At 33.7% G+C, this 14,316-nt stretch overlaps 1 protein-coding gene across 13 annotated transcripts in view; it reads left to right on the top strand.

The window, feature by feature from the left end:
- ADGRL2 (adhesion G protein-coupled receptor L2) overlaps positions 1–14,316 on the top strand; it is a 219,603-nt gene that overhangs the window by 177,974 nt on the left and 27,313 nt on the right. For 11 of the 13 annotated variants that reach the window (XM_058538375.1, XM_058538372.1, XM_058538376.1 and 8 more), the window contains exons 6-9: positions 81–374; positions 922–1,025; positions 1,886–2,071; positions 5,732–5,915. In XM_058538375.1, the coding sequence (XP_058394358.1) occupies positions 81–374; positions 922–1,025; positions 1,886–2,071; positions 5,732–5,915 (768 nt within the window). The remainder of the gene's footprint in view (positions 1–80; positions 375–921; positions 1,026–1,885; positions 2,072–5,731; positions 5,916–14,316) is intronic. The other 2 variants (XM_058538378.1, XM_058538380.1) reach the window with 1 other exon arrangement.

Raw genomic sequence — 14,316 nt, forward strand, 5'->3', positions numbered from 1 at the left:
GGTGTTGTGTGTGTGTGCACGCGTTCATGTGTGTGTGTGAGTGTGTGTTGGAGATTAACATACTCGTCTTTTTTCCATAGTGCCTACCACAGCTGTGACAATAACTTCTTCAGCTGAGCTGTTCAAAACCACAGTATCAACCACGAGCACTATTTCACAGAAAGGCCCCATGAGCACAACTGTAGCTGGATCGCAGGAAGGAAGCAAAGGGACAAAACCACCTCCAGCAGTTTCTGCAACCAAAATTCCTCCTGTAACAAATATTTTTCCCCTGCCAGAGAGATTCTGCGAAGCATTAGACTCGAAGGGGATAAGGTGGCCTCAGACACAAAGGGGAATGATGGTTGAAAGACCATGTCCCAAGGGAACGAGAGGTATTTCCTATAAAATACCATACATGCATTTTCAGATTTAGTAAGCAGGTTCTGAATTACACTGAAGTGATTTTATTTGAGGAAAGAGAGGTATTTACAATAGCTCACTTTGTTATTATTTTTGTTGCTTTTTTAAGATAGCATCTGTAGACAACTTAAAGGTTTTAAAACTGTAAAAGTCCTTTAAGATCAGGCACTGAATTACTTCGCCCTCTTAAAGACTTAGGTCAATCCTGAGATTCTTGCCCGTGGACTCTATGACGCTTCCTTACAGCTGTCTTTCTCATGACAAGTATCATTTTGGATGAGTCCCAAGAAAATCAAGGGCTTTTTGTTTGTTTGCTGTAAATGTCTGTTATTTCTATGCTGACTTTATATTTACAGTTTATAATATGCATTATACCCGACTTTTTGTCAGTTATTGTCAACCACTTCCATTAGCGTTTATTCAAAATTTAACAAGCAGAGTAGGATCATCATAGCTGATTTCCCAAAGCATGCAGAAAAATGGTTTCAATTTCACTGTTGTTTTCTACATCTGTTGTAGGAACTGCCTCGTATCTCTGCATGGTTTCCACTGGAACATGGAACCCTAAGGGCCCCGATCTTAGCAACTGTACCTCACACTGGGTAAATCAGCTGGCTCAGAAGGTTGGTTGGAACCTTTTAATATGATACACGTTGGTGATGAAGGGCTTTGACGTCTAACATAAATAATTTAGCTTTGTATGTTAAAACCAGCTTCATTGCTCTTTGTTCAATATGAAAGTAAAATATTATGCATAGTTTTGTCTGAAAACTATTTATTCAAAGTTACATATGTTTTGGGGTGTGCTGTTTTCTATGGTAAGCTTTTTAATGAGTACATACTTGCTTAATTTCATTCATATTTAGTTTGTTCTGTTTCTTTTGATGTTTGTAAGATAAATAGTGCATTGGCCTAATAAATCAAATATCATTAAGTTTGCAACTGAATCCACAGAATGCAAGCAGATGTTTATATCGCAGACGATTATGATAGAATAAGTAAAAAATGACTTTACAAGGCATTTGTAACTTTAATATTACATTGTAATGCAGTGACATTTTAGTCTCTCCTTCTCCATCTACCTTTCTGAAATGCAAGCGTTAGATAATAACCCTCAGTATCATACTGATTACATTCTGATTTAAATTTCTAGATCATTGGAATAAATAAATAAGATTTTTAAATAGTTTAAAATGGTTACAGTGAAATGAGAGAGCTGTCTGAAAAATTTTAAAAAGGCTTTCTGCTTTTCTTTTTTCCTTTTGTTTCTTTTAAATGTCTGGTTAAGAATTTCTTTTGTGTGTTGAGGATCTAAGAACCTTTAATCATCTGAAATGAAGAGAAAGTTATTGGTCTCAATTAGTTGCAGATGTTGACATATTTGCAAATTTTTTTTCGCCACAACAAAGATACTCAGGAGAAGAACAAGAAGCCACAAACAGAACAAGAAATCTTACTGAGATAATATAAATTGTCATTTCAGATCAGAAGTGGAGAAAACGCTGCTAGTCTTGCCAATGAACTGGCTAAACATACCAAAGGGCCGGTATTTGCTGGGGATGTGAGCTCTTCCGTGAGGTTGATGGAGCAGTTGGTGGACATTCTTGATGCACAGCTGCAGGAACTGAAACCTAGTGAAAAGGATTCAGCCGGACGGAGTTATAACAAGGTAGTTAGAAATTTTCTGTGATTTTCATCTAGACATTTTGTATGGCAGCTCTTGATTCTTCTAGCAGTTGACTGCCAAACTTCTGGCCCCCTTGACATACACTTAGAAACAAATTTCTAATTTGGTTCATTTCCCAAGAAAGAATTACAGTTGAGAAAGGAGCAATGTGGCAAAAAAAAAAAAAAAAAAATTAATTACCTGAAGGAGATCTTAGTCAGTGCCAAACTTTATCAGCCCGACTGTGGTCAGTAATCTCACTTTAGAATGCGTTGTCTACACTTGGGGAGATGATATGTTACACAACTCATATACTTTGCGTGCTAACGCATTCAACTCTTATGGTTGCAGCAAAATTGTGACACATATAGGAATGTTAGGCGCTGAAATACTGTTTTCAGTTGCAGGTTTAGGGAGAAGGATGAGTTTCCCTCTCTAGGAGTGTGGTGTGTTAGTGCTATTAATTTTTCCTACTATGACAAAAATTTGATAATTATTTTAACCATACTATAAAAAGAGTGTTTATATGAGATTGATAATGAATCCAAAATTCGTGGCTAATGTGGTTTTATAGGGTTAAAAAAATAGACATTTTTTTTTCTTTTAACCACATATTTTTGTCTCTAGTTTTCTCAGGGTACTTTGGATTAGTATACTTAGGAAAATGTAGCTAAAAACTGTAAATACACAATTTTGGCAGTCAGTGTAGACTCAGAAAAATCCACAGGTCTACCATGCCTAATAAATTTAGAGCTCAGGAACACTTAAATTTTGAGGATTTTTTCTTTCCTCATTTTCAACAGATAAAATCTAACCTCTGATTTTCTTTTCTTTTACTAAAAAGCTCCAAAAACGAGAGAAGACATGCAGGGCTTACCTTAAGGTATCTCTCCTGTGCTGTCACCCTGCTTTCTCCCTCCTTCAGCTAAATGCCACGCTTTGTCATCTTGCTGCATGATCCAATGTATTTCAGTCTTTGATAGTTATATAATGTGCCCCATATCAGCTGTACAAATGTTGGCCTTTCACAGGTGTATTACTCTTGGAATAAGCAAATAATTTATTTTTGTAATTTTTGCTGTTTTTCTATTCATCCAAACGTACAAGAATTTTAATGAAATATCCGTTGAATTGGGAAATAATCATATAGTCTTTGGTTCCTGTTGTCATCTCTGTGGATTAAAAAACAACTTGAGTAAAACAGCTATGATATACTCTTGGCAGTTTATCATATCAAAGACTGTACAGTCATGATGTATGTGCATGAAACAGTCCCTGCTTTCTTATTTCTGTGCTGAACTCTTAAAACAGGCTTTGTCCTGAAATTTTTAAGAGTCATTTCTAGACTCAGGTTGATACGGGGATGGGTTTCTAGAAATGAAATATAAATATGACAGTGCTATCCATGTATGTTATATGTTGGTTTTTATTAGGCTAATAGGAACAGAAAGCCGCTGTTTGGCTCAAAATCCTTGTCCACTCCAGCCAGTTTTCCTTCCTGGTAATCCAAGTAATGGGAAACATGCTGAGGCTGACAGTGGAATTATGTCATGCTGTTTCTGTGTGATGGATCAGAATAATAATACCAGATTGCATTTTGTTGTATTCTGTGAAGTTTAAAAGTTCCTTTTGGGGGGATAGTTATTTTTCTAACCTTACTCGTCTGGGGACCATATCCCTAGTAAATCAGACCTTGAAGATCTAATCGTATGACGACAAAAGTAAAGAACTTTATAGTTTTGTAGAATCAAGGTTATTCAAAAGCCATGACATCACCAGTTTTGGTTGGCAAAGTCTAGAAAAAAGAATGGCTTCTCAGTAGTTAGTAATAAATGTTGTTGGACCTGAGAACTTTATAAGAAAAGGCAGTGGGAAAGTGAGGTTTAGCTAGTAATATTCTGAAAGTCGTTTTGAGCCTGTTTAATAGGGGCAAAGAAATAACTGCTGAAGTGTGCAGAATTTGTCACACTGGAATTCTCAGTTCACCTTTCAGGTATTGGTTAATGTGTGAAATGTAATAATTGGTATGTTGCCCAGGACAAATATCTCAGTGGGAAAAAATAGCTTTTTTTCTTTGGCAGGGAGAAGCTACTTCGGGAATATGATTAGGCTAATGATCGTTTTGATTCCACTAGAAAAGTACAAATAGTAATAGATAAGGAGTGTTTCAAATTAATAAAAGCGTGCCATCAGCATGCTATGTGTATACATAGTAAATTTCAGCATGACCTTAATTTCTGACCAGTGTCATTTTCAGTATGTCTCAAATGAGCTTCTCTGTTCAGATAAGACTAATGAAACTCCTTAAATTACAAATCAGAAGCTGACTTACACTATGCAAATGAAGTGAGTTTCCACTATGTGACAGAGGATTCGTTTGTAACTGAGATTAGAGGCTCTAGTCCGTATCTCTTGGTGCCTAATGAATCTGGCCTCCACAGACCAATTTCTGTTCCACTCTGGTTAATGGCTGCAGCAGTATCAGTGTGAGCATTTTGACTATTCTATCTCCCATTAGACAGAGAAAAAAAGCCTTTAACGCCACTTGGAGGTATCTTCCAGCTGCCACGAAGGTCATGGTGGCTCACAAGGCAGACAGAACGAGGATATTAAGATGGATTAAGCTAATTAATCTTACTCTGACAGTAGCCTCAAACAACTTATCCCCCTGCTCATTTCAATATAGTACCTCAGACTAGCAATTTTTGTTGTTCTTTGAACAATATATGTTCTTTTTTCCTCAGTGATTACCAGTAGATCAAAACAATGTCTGTATGGGCTTAATGACACATTATGACTAGGTAAATGGGATAGAGTAAATAAACTTAGTGACTTCAGCTATCCAAGCCATAGTCAGTGTACAGCTGCAGTAAGTATCAGTACAAAAGCCTGTCTTCAGTTGCTTAACTGGCTGGGTTATATTTTTATTTAATGTTATTTTGCATGATAATAAACTAAACCTACAAATATAATGTTTAGAACTTGGATGTTTATGAAGACTTTATTCTGCTTTGCTGTTTTCATTAAATTATTAGTATAAGCTTTAAATATTTTGATTGTTCTCTTGATTTACAAACAGATCGTTGTTTATGAATTAAGGTGTACTCGCAGATGTTCACAGATAATATATAAACTTTGAAGTCATCTTGTTTTTTTCCCAATGGTAATAAGTAGACAATATTATAAAGCACAATTTTGGTTATTATTTTAGTTCAGGTTCCAAAAACAATATGGTTTAATTTTCAAGCATAAGTATTAGGCTACTCCAGACATGTCAGTGTTTTCTGTTTAGAGCATTCAGATCTTGGGATTATAAGTAGGAGTGACGATGCGTGTAAGAGTAATACCTCAGCTTAAGAGCTGACACTGGTTGCATTTCTCTTCAATAGGTAAGATATGATTAGATAAACAGAAACAAGCCATCTTTTTACACGTACTCTTTAGGATCAAATAGCAGACTACTAATCTTCAGTTAGTCCTATTTTCAAATTGTAAGATAGATTTTAAGTTGGCCGGATATATGTTGTCCAGGTGTTCTTCCATCTTGAAATAAGAGTAAATCATCATGACAGATAAATATTACAGTTGTCACTAGTCAGTGATTGAAAATCACCTTGGAACTAGAAGCAGTCAAAACTGATGATAGTTGTCTAATGGATACAGGCAATTGTTGACACAGTGGACAACCTTCTGAGACCTGAAGCTTTGGAATCATGGAAACACATGAATTCTTCTGAACAAGCGCATACAGCAACAATGTTACTCGATACGTTGGAAGAAGGAGCTTTTGTCCTGGCTGACAATCTGGTAGAACCAACCAGGGTCTCAATGCCCACAGAAAATATTGGTAAGTGAATCTATTGTCAGTGTTAATTTTGATTTAGAAGATAGATGTTTAAGAGGATGATGTTCCCATTCTGAATCTGTTGAGTTATTTCCCAGTACTGACTTCTCTTTTGTCAAATTGTTTTTGTCTGTTAAGAAGAGATATTATTGATCATACTTCATAAAATTAATGCAAAAGCCAAAATCTATTCTATATTTCTTAAAAGTTGGTTTTATGTGGGGTTTTTTTTTTCCAACCAAAAAATCATTAAGGAAAAAAGTGTTAGAGTACTTACATGCCAGAATATGGATTGCTTAAGTAATGAAGGTGCTTTCTATGGAACTGTGAAAAATGCTTTTCCATTTTATATAATATGTTCCTAATGAATTTAAGTTACTTTCTGGAATGTGTTCTCCAAATATTTTAGAGACACAGAATTTGAGCCAAATGTTTGTATTAAACACAACTGCCTTCAGGTGAAAATGTGGTCAGTGAACTATGTCTCCCGTAATGCAGAATATCCATGCTTCATAGATTGCAAAATAGCTGCAGATAGTTTCAAAGCATAATTTAGAATTTAAATGCTGGCAATGAGAGATAGGAATTTACTTTTGATGATATTTGAAAGAAGTACAGTAAGTACAGTAAAATTATATTAATTTAGGCTTGACTGATTTAGAATTGTTGGTTCTTCAGTGAGATTGAGCTCAGATGAAATTTATAGTATCCCTTAGTAAAGTAAAAAAGTTGCCCAAGCATAAATGTGAAAAACCCCAAAAGGGAGCACTGACTACCCTTCCACCCAAAGAGAGAGCATTGGAGCAGCAAATATTAAATGAAGTCTTGTTGTACCTGCCTAAATCATGAGACTTTATATTAAAAAGTGGAGAAAAGAAAGGTGTATGGAAGAAATAGACATTAATTGGATTAGGATAACTGAGTTTAAATTGAAAACCTTAACTTTATTTTAAATAACTCAATTTTTAGAAAGAAAGTATTATTAAAATCACGTTTTTATTTACTATGAGGTTTGGGAATGATAAATAACTCAATAACTTCAAATTAAATGAAGTCAAAATAATTTGGCCTGTCATGATCTGGGATCACAGTCATAAGGAACATGATACTTTACTGCAGCCTTAATAGTAATACAGAATGAAGAAAGCACCCCACTTCTGTCTAAAGCTGGAGGTTAATCTATTTACTAGTCTAATAAAATTCCTAAGATCTACATTAAACAATTCTTCTCAAATGTTTCCAGTGATGTACCTGGAAGGATAAAGGAGTGTTGACTTGGTCATCTTAGAGGATGATCATAGAAACTATTATTTGAAGTGGTGTATTGTGACCTCAGTTTGTTTTCTAAATCTTCTAAAGGCTATTTTAAAAACAAAAACCCTAAAATTTCCCTCTTATGCAGGAAAATTTGGTGGGCCATGTTGGCATTCTGTGCTCCCGTCAGCCTCACACATGCAGAACACGGGAGATAATTTTATTCCAGTTTGAGACATAGTCTGAAAATTTAAATGTCCAGGAATATATGTTTCCTGGTACTTGTGTTTTTCAGAGTTCTAAAGGATTATTCTTCATATTTTTTTATTTTTAATTTAAAAAAGAACATTGTGGGTAGAAATTCCTGTAGAATGTAGAATACATTTTACTGACCACTCAGAAATAATACCCTGAACTTAACATAGGTTTATAGTGATCACCCAAGAATTATCAATATAAAAATCACTTTACATGTTCTAGTATAGTTGTGTCTTTTTTATTTCTAAGATATAAACAGTTTCGTGAAAAATATCACCCGTAATTTAGTATGAGGAAAACATTCACCTTTTTCCTAGGACTTGTTCTCTTTTCAGACATGAGGACTAAAATAGCTCATTATCCCTTTATGTCCTCAAACTCTTGAAGTTCTTATCTAAATTTAGGGCATGGCTACAATAGCTTAGGTTATTAAGACAATTTGGTTTTCCTCCTTAGTGATTTCTCCTTGAATCTTTAGTTTTACTTTATGATTTGATTTATCCTTATAATACATGACCTCGTAAAAATGGTATAATTATATCTGTTATAACTATATCTGATTATAGCTTTTTAAAATCAACTTTACGGTATAATTTGTATAGAGTAAGAGCAGCTGTTTTAAGTGTACAGTTTGATGAGGTTTGACAAATGTACACCCATATGACCAACAGCACAGTCAACCTTGCTGTCATCTCAAAAGGGTCCTTTATTCTCTTTGCAGTCAGTCTCCTGATTCCTCAGACAATCGCTGATCTGTTTTCTGTCGCTGTAGTTTAGTTTTGCTTTTTCAAGACCTTCGGTTGAATGGAATCATACAATGTGTGCTCTCTGATCTTGCTTCTTTTACACAGAATGTTTTTGAGATTCAGCATGTTTGTGCAAGCATCAGTAGGTCAGTCCTTTTTGTTGCTGAGTGGTATTCCATTATACGGACACACCATATTTGCATATTTACTCACTTGTTAGACATCTAAGTTGTCTCCACTTTTAGACTGTTCCCAGTTTTTTAGTAAAGCTGCTATTTTCCCAAGTGCCTGTACCGTTTTATACCCCTCTAACAGGCAGTGAGAGTTCCAGTTGCTTCACATCCTCACCAACACTTAGGATTGTCAGTCTTTTTAATTTTAGCCATTTTAGTGGTTTGTAGTGTCATCTCATTTTGGTTTTATTTTTTATTTGTATGGTTACTCAGTTATGTTTTGCTGGTAACTGTTCAACTTTCCATGTGCTTATTGGCCATTCATATGTCTTTTCATGAAGTGTTCATATATTTTTCCTATTTTTAATTGTCATCTTTTTATTAATGAGTTACAAAGATTCTTTATATATTCCCAATATAAGTCTTTTGTTGGATATATGTACTCTGAATGTTTTCCCTCAGTATGTGACTTTTTTAAAAAATTTTCTTCATAATATCTTAAGAGGAGCAGAAGTTTTTCATTTTGATAAAAAAAAATCCTCATTACCCAGCTTCAGCAACATCTAGCTAATCTCTTTCACTTACTCCTCTCACCATTGTATTAAGGCAAATCCTAACATCACATTATTATTACTATAAATACTTTAATATGTATCCCATACTTTTTAAAAGAAAACACAGTGCCATTATCACATTTTAAAAAATTAACAAAAATAGTTTCAAAAGATAACAGTGTGTTTAAATTTACTTGATTTTTGTAAATTTGTTAACATTGAGTTTGTTTTAACCAGGAATCAAACAAGTCCATATTGTATATTTGATCGATAGGTCACTGGAGTCTCTTTTAATTAAAAGTCATTTCTCCCTACATCTTTTTTTTAAGGCTTTTTCGTTTTTGTTAAAGAAATTGGGTAGATAATTTGTGCTGTAGAATTTCCCACATTCTGGATTTCACTTATTTCCTTCCCACTATATCATTTTACCCTAATTGATATATACTGATAATTAGATCTAAAGGCTTGATGAGGTCAGGTTAAAGTTTTTTTTCCCCCCTGCCGAACTTTCTGTTGCCTTATACGAAAGAGGAACATAATGTTTGGTTGTCTTTTCTTTGCGATCTTATGATTGATTAGGTGGTTTAGGTATTATCAGCCTAATCTATCCATTCATTATAAAATTTCCTATCATTTATTTTCCCAATGGGCTTAGCAGCCAGCGTGATTGTATCCATCAATTTAGGCTTAGTTATATTGAGATCACAAAAACCTCACCGCAACAAAGGTTTATACTCCTTCAGCATCCAGGCTTGGCTTCGGCTCTTCTCTGTATCTTCAGGCTGCTCCACTTTGTTTTTTGCCCTGGCACTAAGGCTGATGGAGCCTAGAACGTTGCAGGTCTCCTGGCAGAGGTCATAGTTTTCCCTGTATACTCTCTTTCTTTTCTTCCCCTTTCCTCTCATTGCAGCCACAACTCTGTGATGAATTTGAAAAATAGAAGGACAGAGAAATATATTGAAATCCTGCCTCCAGCTTTGGCTGTGAGTGAGGCTCTGGGTGGCTCTCTTGTGAATCAAGTGTATTCACTTGCAGGAACTCTATTGAACAAGGCATATATTGTTTCAGGCATACAGAAAGTACAGAGAATATCATAAACATCTGTGTTCTGATCACCCAGTTGGGCCATCTTTTAGTATTTTACCATATTCACTTCAGACTTAGGGCGTAAGAAATAGAGAGAATGTGTAAGTCCTCTGGGTCCCCTCCTTCCTGATCAGATCAAGAAGGGGGTAACCATCATCTTTAATTTATTTGTTAGCATTAGTAAGCTTCTTTTTTTAAAATTTTGGTCTACAGGTATGTACATTTAACAATTGCTTTTCATGTTTTTAATGATTTCACACTATAATTGTGTAATTTTTTCTTTTTTCTTACCATTTTTTGCTTTTTATGCATGTTGATATGTGCATCTTTAGTTCATTTTTCTGATCTAAGAATACACCACAATTATTGAACTATGCCAGTGACAGGTATTTTAGTGGATTACAGATTTTGCTCATATAAGAAAAATTGCAGTGGAAGTTTTTGTGTGTCTTCTTACTCATATGTATGTGCCTTTTAAACACATATGCATATACACACCTAGAAATAGAATTTTTGAGTGATAGAGCATGCTCATCTTCAGCTTTACTAATTATTGCCAAAAGGCTTTCTAATGGTGCTTTACTGGTTTACATTCTTACCTCTAATACTGTTGTTCCCTAGCACTCTCTTGGCTAACAGTTTATTATTGACATAAATTTTGTCATTCTAATGGGTTGAATTGATCACATTATTGTTTTAATTTGTGTTTTAACAATCACATTATTGTTCTCTGATTATTTAATGTGTTTACTGGGTATTTTAGTTCTCTCTCCTATGAATTTATTGTCCATAACTTTTTCCTGTTTATCTATTTTTTTCTGTAGATAATGCATTCTGGACACTAAGTCTTTTTGATTATATAGTTTGCACATATTTATTCTGTATGTGCCTTCTTTTTTTTACTTTGTTTGTGGTATCTTTTCTTTTATAGAATAATGAAGTCAAATTTATCAGTCTTTTCTTTTAGGGTTGGCACTTTGGGTATCTCGTTTAAGAAATTTTTTCCTTTTTGGTATCCTGCTCAAGAAAATTTTCTCTACTTTGCAGTTATAAAGATCTTACATTTTCTTTAGAAATGATAAATCTTTGCCTTTTTACAATTATGTCTTTAATCCACCTGAAATTTATTTTTATTTTATTTTGGTTATCATATAAGATAGGGAACTAATTTGATTTTTTTTCCATATGGATTATCAGTTGTTTCAATACTTTTAGTGCGTAATTCATTTTTTCCCCAGTGGTTTGTAATGATGTCTCTGTCATATATCAAGTTTCTATACAGGTACGGAGTGTCTGTTATACATTGTTGCTTTTGTTTTTGTTTAATAATATTAATATCTGATGAATTCTTTCAACCCTGCTCCATGAGGAATTGCCTTGGCTGCTGTTGGCCTGTCTCTTCCGTGTGAATTTTAAAATCAGTTTGTCAAGTTTCACACACACAAAAAATCTTGTTGAAATTTTTATTAGAATTAGACTGAGTTTACAGATTAATTTTGAAAGAAATGTCACAGATTTACCTGTTGAGTTCTCCCAAATAAAACTATGATGTAATTCTCCATTTATTAGGTTTTCTAATAAAGTTCCATATTTTCCCATTAATATCTTGCATCTTTTTTTATTAAATTTATTCCTAGATAACTTACACTATTTGTTTTTACTGTAAATAGTATCTCTTCTTAAATTACATATTCTAATTGTTTGTTGCTTGGTGTATAGGAACACAGTTGATTTTGCTGATTGCAGCCTTGCTAAGTTCTTTTACTGCTGATAGTATCTAGAGTCTACCTCAAGATTACTATGTATAGTTTATACAATAACAGTTTGCTTTTTCCTTTCAGTCCTTATACCTTTTGTTTTCTTGAATTACTGCCTTAGCTGGGTCTTTTAGTACAATGCTAAATAAAACCTGTGATAGGGATCTCCTGACTTTAAAAGGAATGCTTTTCTAGTTTTTCCGCCATTGTTTGCTGTAGGTTTGGATAGGTAACCTTTATATGATAACAAATCCTTTATCTGGGCAAGGAATCTTCCTTTTACTCTTATTATTTTGTAAAGATTTTTTATATTGAATGAGTGTTGAAATTTGTTGAATTCTTTCTGTTAATCATTTTTTTTCTTTAATTTCTTAATTTGGTGAATTACATAATATATTTCTAATGCATTAATTTCTATATGTCTTTTTTAGTCAAATTCAATTTGTTCAGGATATTATACAGTGTATGTATAATTTATTAAATATCTTTGCCTTCTTTTAATAAGTGAGAATATCCTATAATCTCTTTCCTTGTGCTGTTTTGTGCATCAGGGTTATTCCAGTCTTGTGAAATGAGTTGGAAAGCATTCTTTTTCTATTTTCTGGAGCAGTTTAAGATTCAGTATATATTTAACTATTAGTTTATTTTCTTTAATGGTCATAAACTATTGCAGTTTTTTATTTATTTTAGTCAGTTTTATGTTTCTAGGAAATTTTCCCTTTTTTCTGTTTTTAATTTTTTTATTTATTGGTATGTTTATTTATTTATTGGAACAGAGTTGATTATTGATTCTCCACTAAGATCTGTATTAATGATTCTTTTTTTTAATTCAAACAAATTATTAATTTTTTTTACTATGGACGTGATTTTAAACTCTAATAAGTAAATATATACTGAATGAAATTAAAATCTGATAAGTAAATATTTGTTGAATGAAATTAAAACTCTTTGTGCATGAATATCTGTATTTGGAACATTTTATGAAAACTCAAAAGATTCTCTTCTCTCACCCTCTCTTCTGTCTTGTTTTAAGAATAATTAATAATTGAGAGTCCCTTTCAGTGTAAGGAAAACAGAGGTATATATTAGATGTATGTTTTTGTCACTCTTCTTCCCCTCTTCACCCCCTACCCGCACACGTGGAATCTGATACAAGGAGAGATCATCCAGCTACCCACCTGCTCAGTCTTTCTAGGCCAGGATCAGGAGACAGTATCTCAGCCAGCTTCTGCAGCTGATCGAGTTCTAGGAATTGTATGACTCTCCTTATAAACTTGTATCTCAGGAGCTGGACTTGTGGTCTGAGAGTTATAAAAATCCCCCAATGTTATGATTTCATATTTATAGCTAAATTTATATGTATTTTTACAGAACAAAGTTGTGAAAGATAAAAAAGTAAACAAGTTAGTATCCAAGAGTTACTCTATAATGATATAATTCCATTTTTGTGAAAAGAAAGGGAGTGGGTGAATTCATCATATCTGTGTGTGTGTACATATTTCTCATTTCTTCGATAAAATGACATTCTAATTACTAATATTAGTTGACTTTAGTAGAAACCATTTCCATTCTTTTAAAAAATTAAATGAATATTGATGTAAAGTATTGCAATCTTTATTGGAATTACAGTAGTCGGCATTTATGTTGACAATGCTACTATCAACTATATTTTTGAAACAAAGTTAAACAACATTGGTCTTGTTGATCACGTGAAAGTTCTCAATGTTATAAATTGGCTTGTTTTTCTTACATGTTTTCCAATTTTGCTACTTCATTTGAATGTTTGAACTTTGAATAATACTACAGTGATTGGCAAATTTTGTCTATAAAGGCCCAAGTAGTATATATTTTAGGCTTTGCAGGCCATGTGGTCTAAGTTGCAAATACTTAACTGGCATTGTAGCACCAAAGCAGCCATAGATAATATGTAAATGAGTAAGCATGGCTGTGTTACAATAAAACTTTATTTACAAAAACAGGTGACAGGCTAGATTTGGCACGCAGGGCCTATTTTGCCCAATGTAAATTTGTAAAGATTGATGGTTACTAGTGAGAGTTAATGGGAATTTTTAACATAATACCAGACATTTTCTCATAAATATGCTGTGCTGGTCTCACTACTTTTAGAAATTAGAGAAAATCTATTACTGCAAAATTGACCTGTGTAATCTTATGTATTAAAATGTATCATATACGCAGAAATAGATGCATACATGCCATAAAGGCATTCAAATCTATACTTCATATTTAGTTTTTGTTTTTGTTTTATTTTTTGGTGAGGAAGATTGGCCCTGGGCTAACATCTGTGTCCATCTTCCTGAACTTTACACATGGGATGCCTGCCACAGCATGGCTTGTAAAGCAGTGTGTAGGTCTGTGTCCGGGATCCAAACCTGTGAACCCCGGGCCGCCAAAACGGAGCACGTGAACTTAACCACTGTGCCACTGGGCCAGCCCCATATTTAGTTTTATCATTGCCAAATAATGGTCATTGAAAAGTTATTTAACACAGGGAAAAAAATCATTTTCAGATATTTTTATTTAGTTTAATGATTTAAATGAAACTTTGAAAGTTG

The sequence above is a fragment of the Diceros bicornis genome, chromosome 4 (assembly GCF_020826845.1).
Source record: "Diceros bicornis minor isolate mBicDic1 chromosome 4, mDicBic1.mat.cur, whole genome shotgun sequence".
NCBI lineage: Eukaryota > Metazoa > Chordata > Mammalia > Perissodactyla > Rhinocerotidae > Diceros > Diceros bicornis.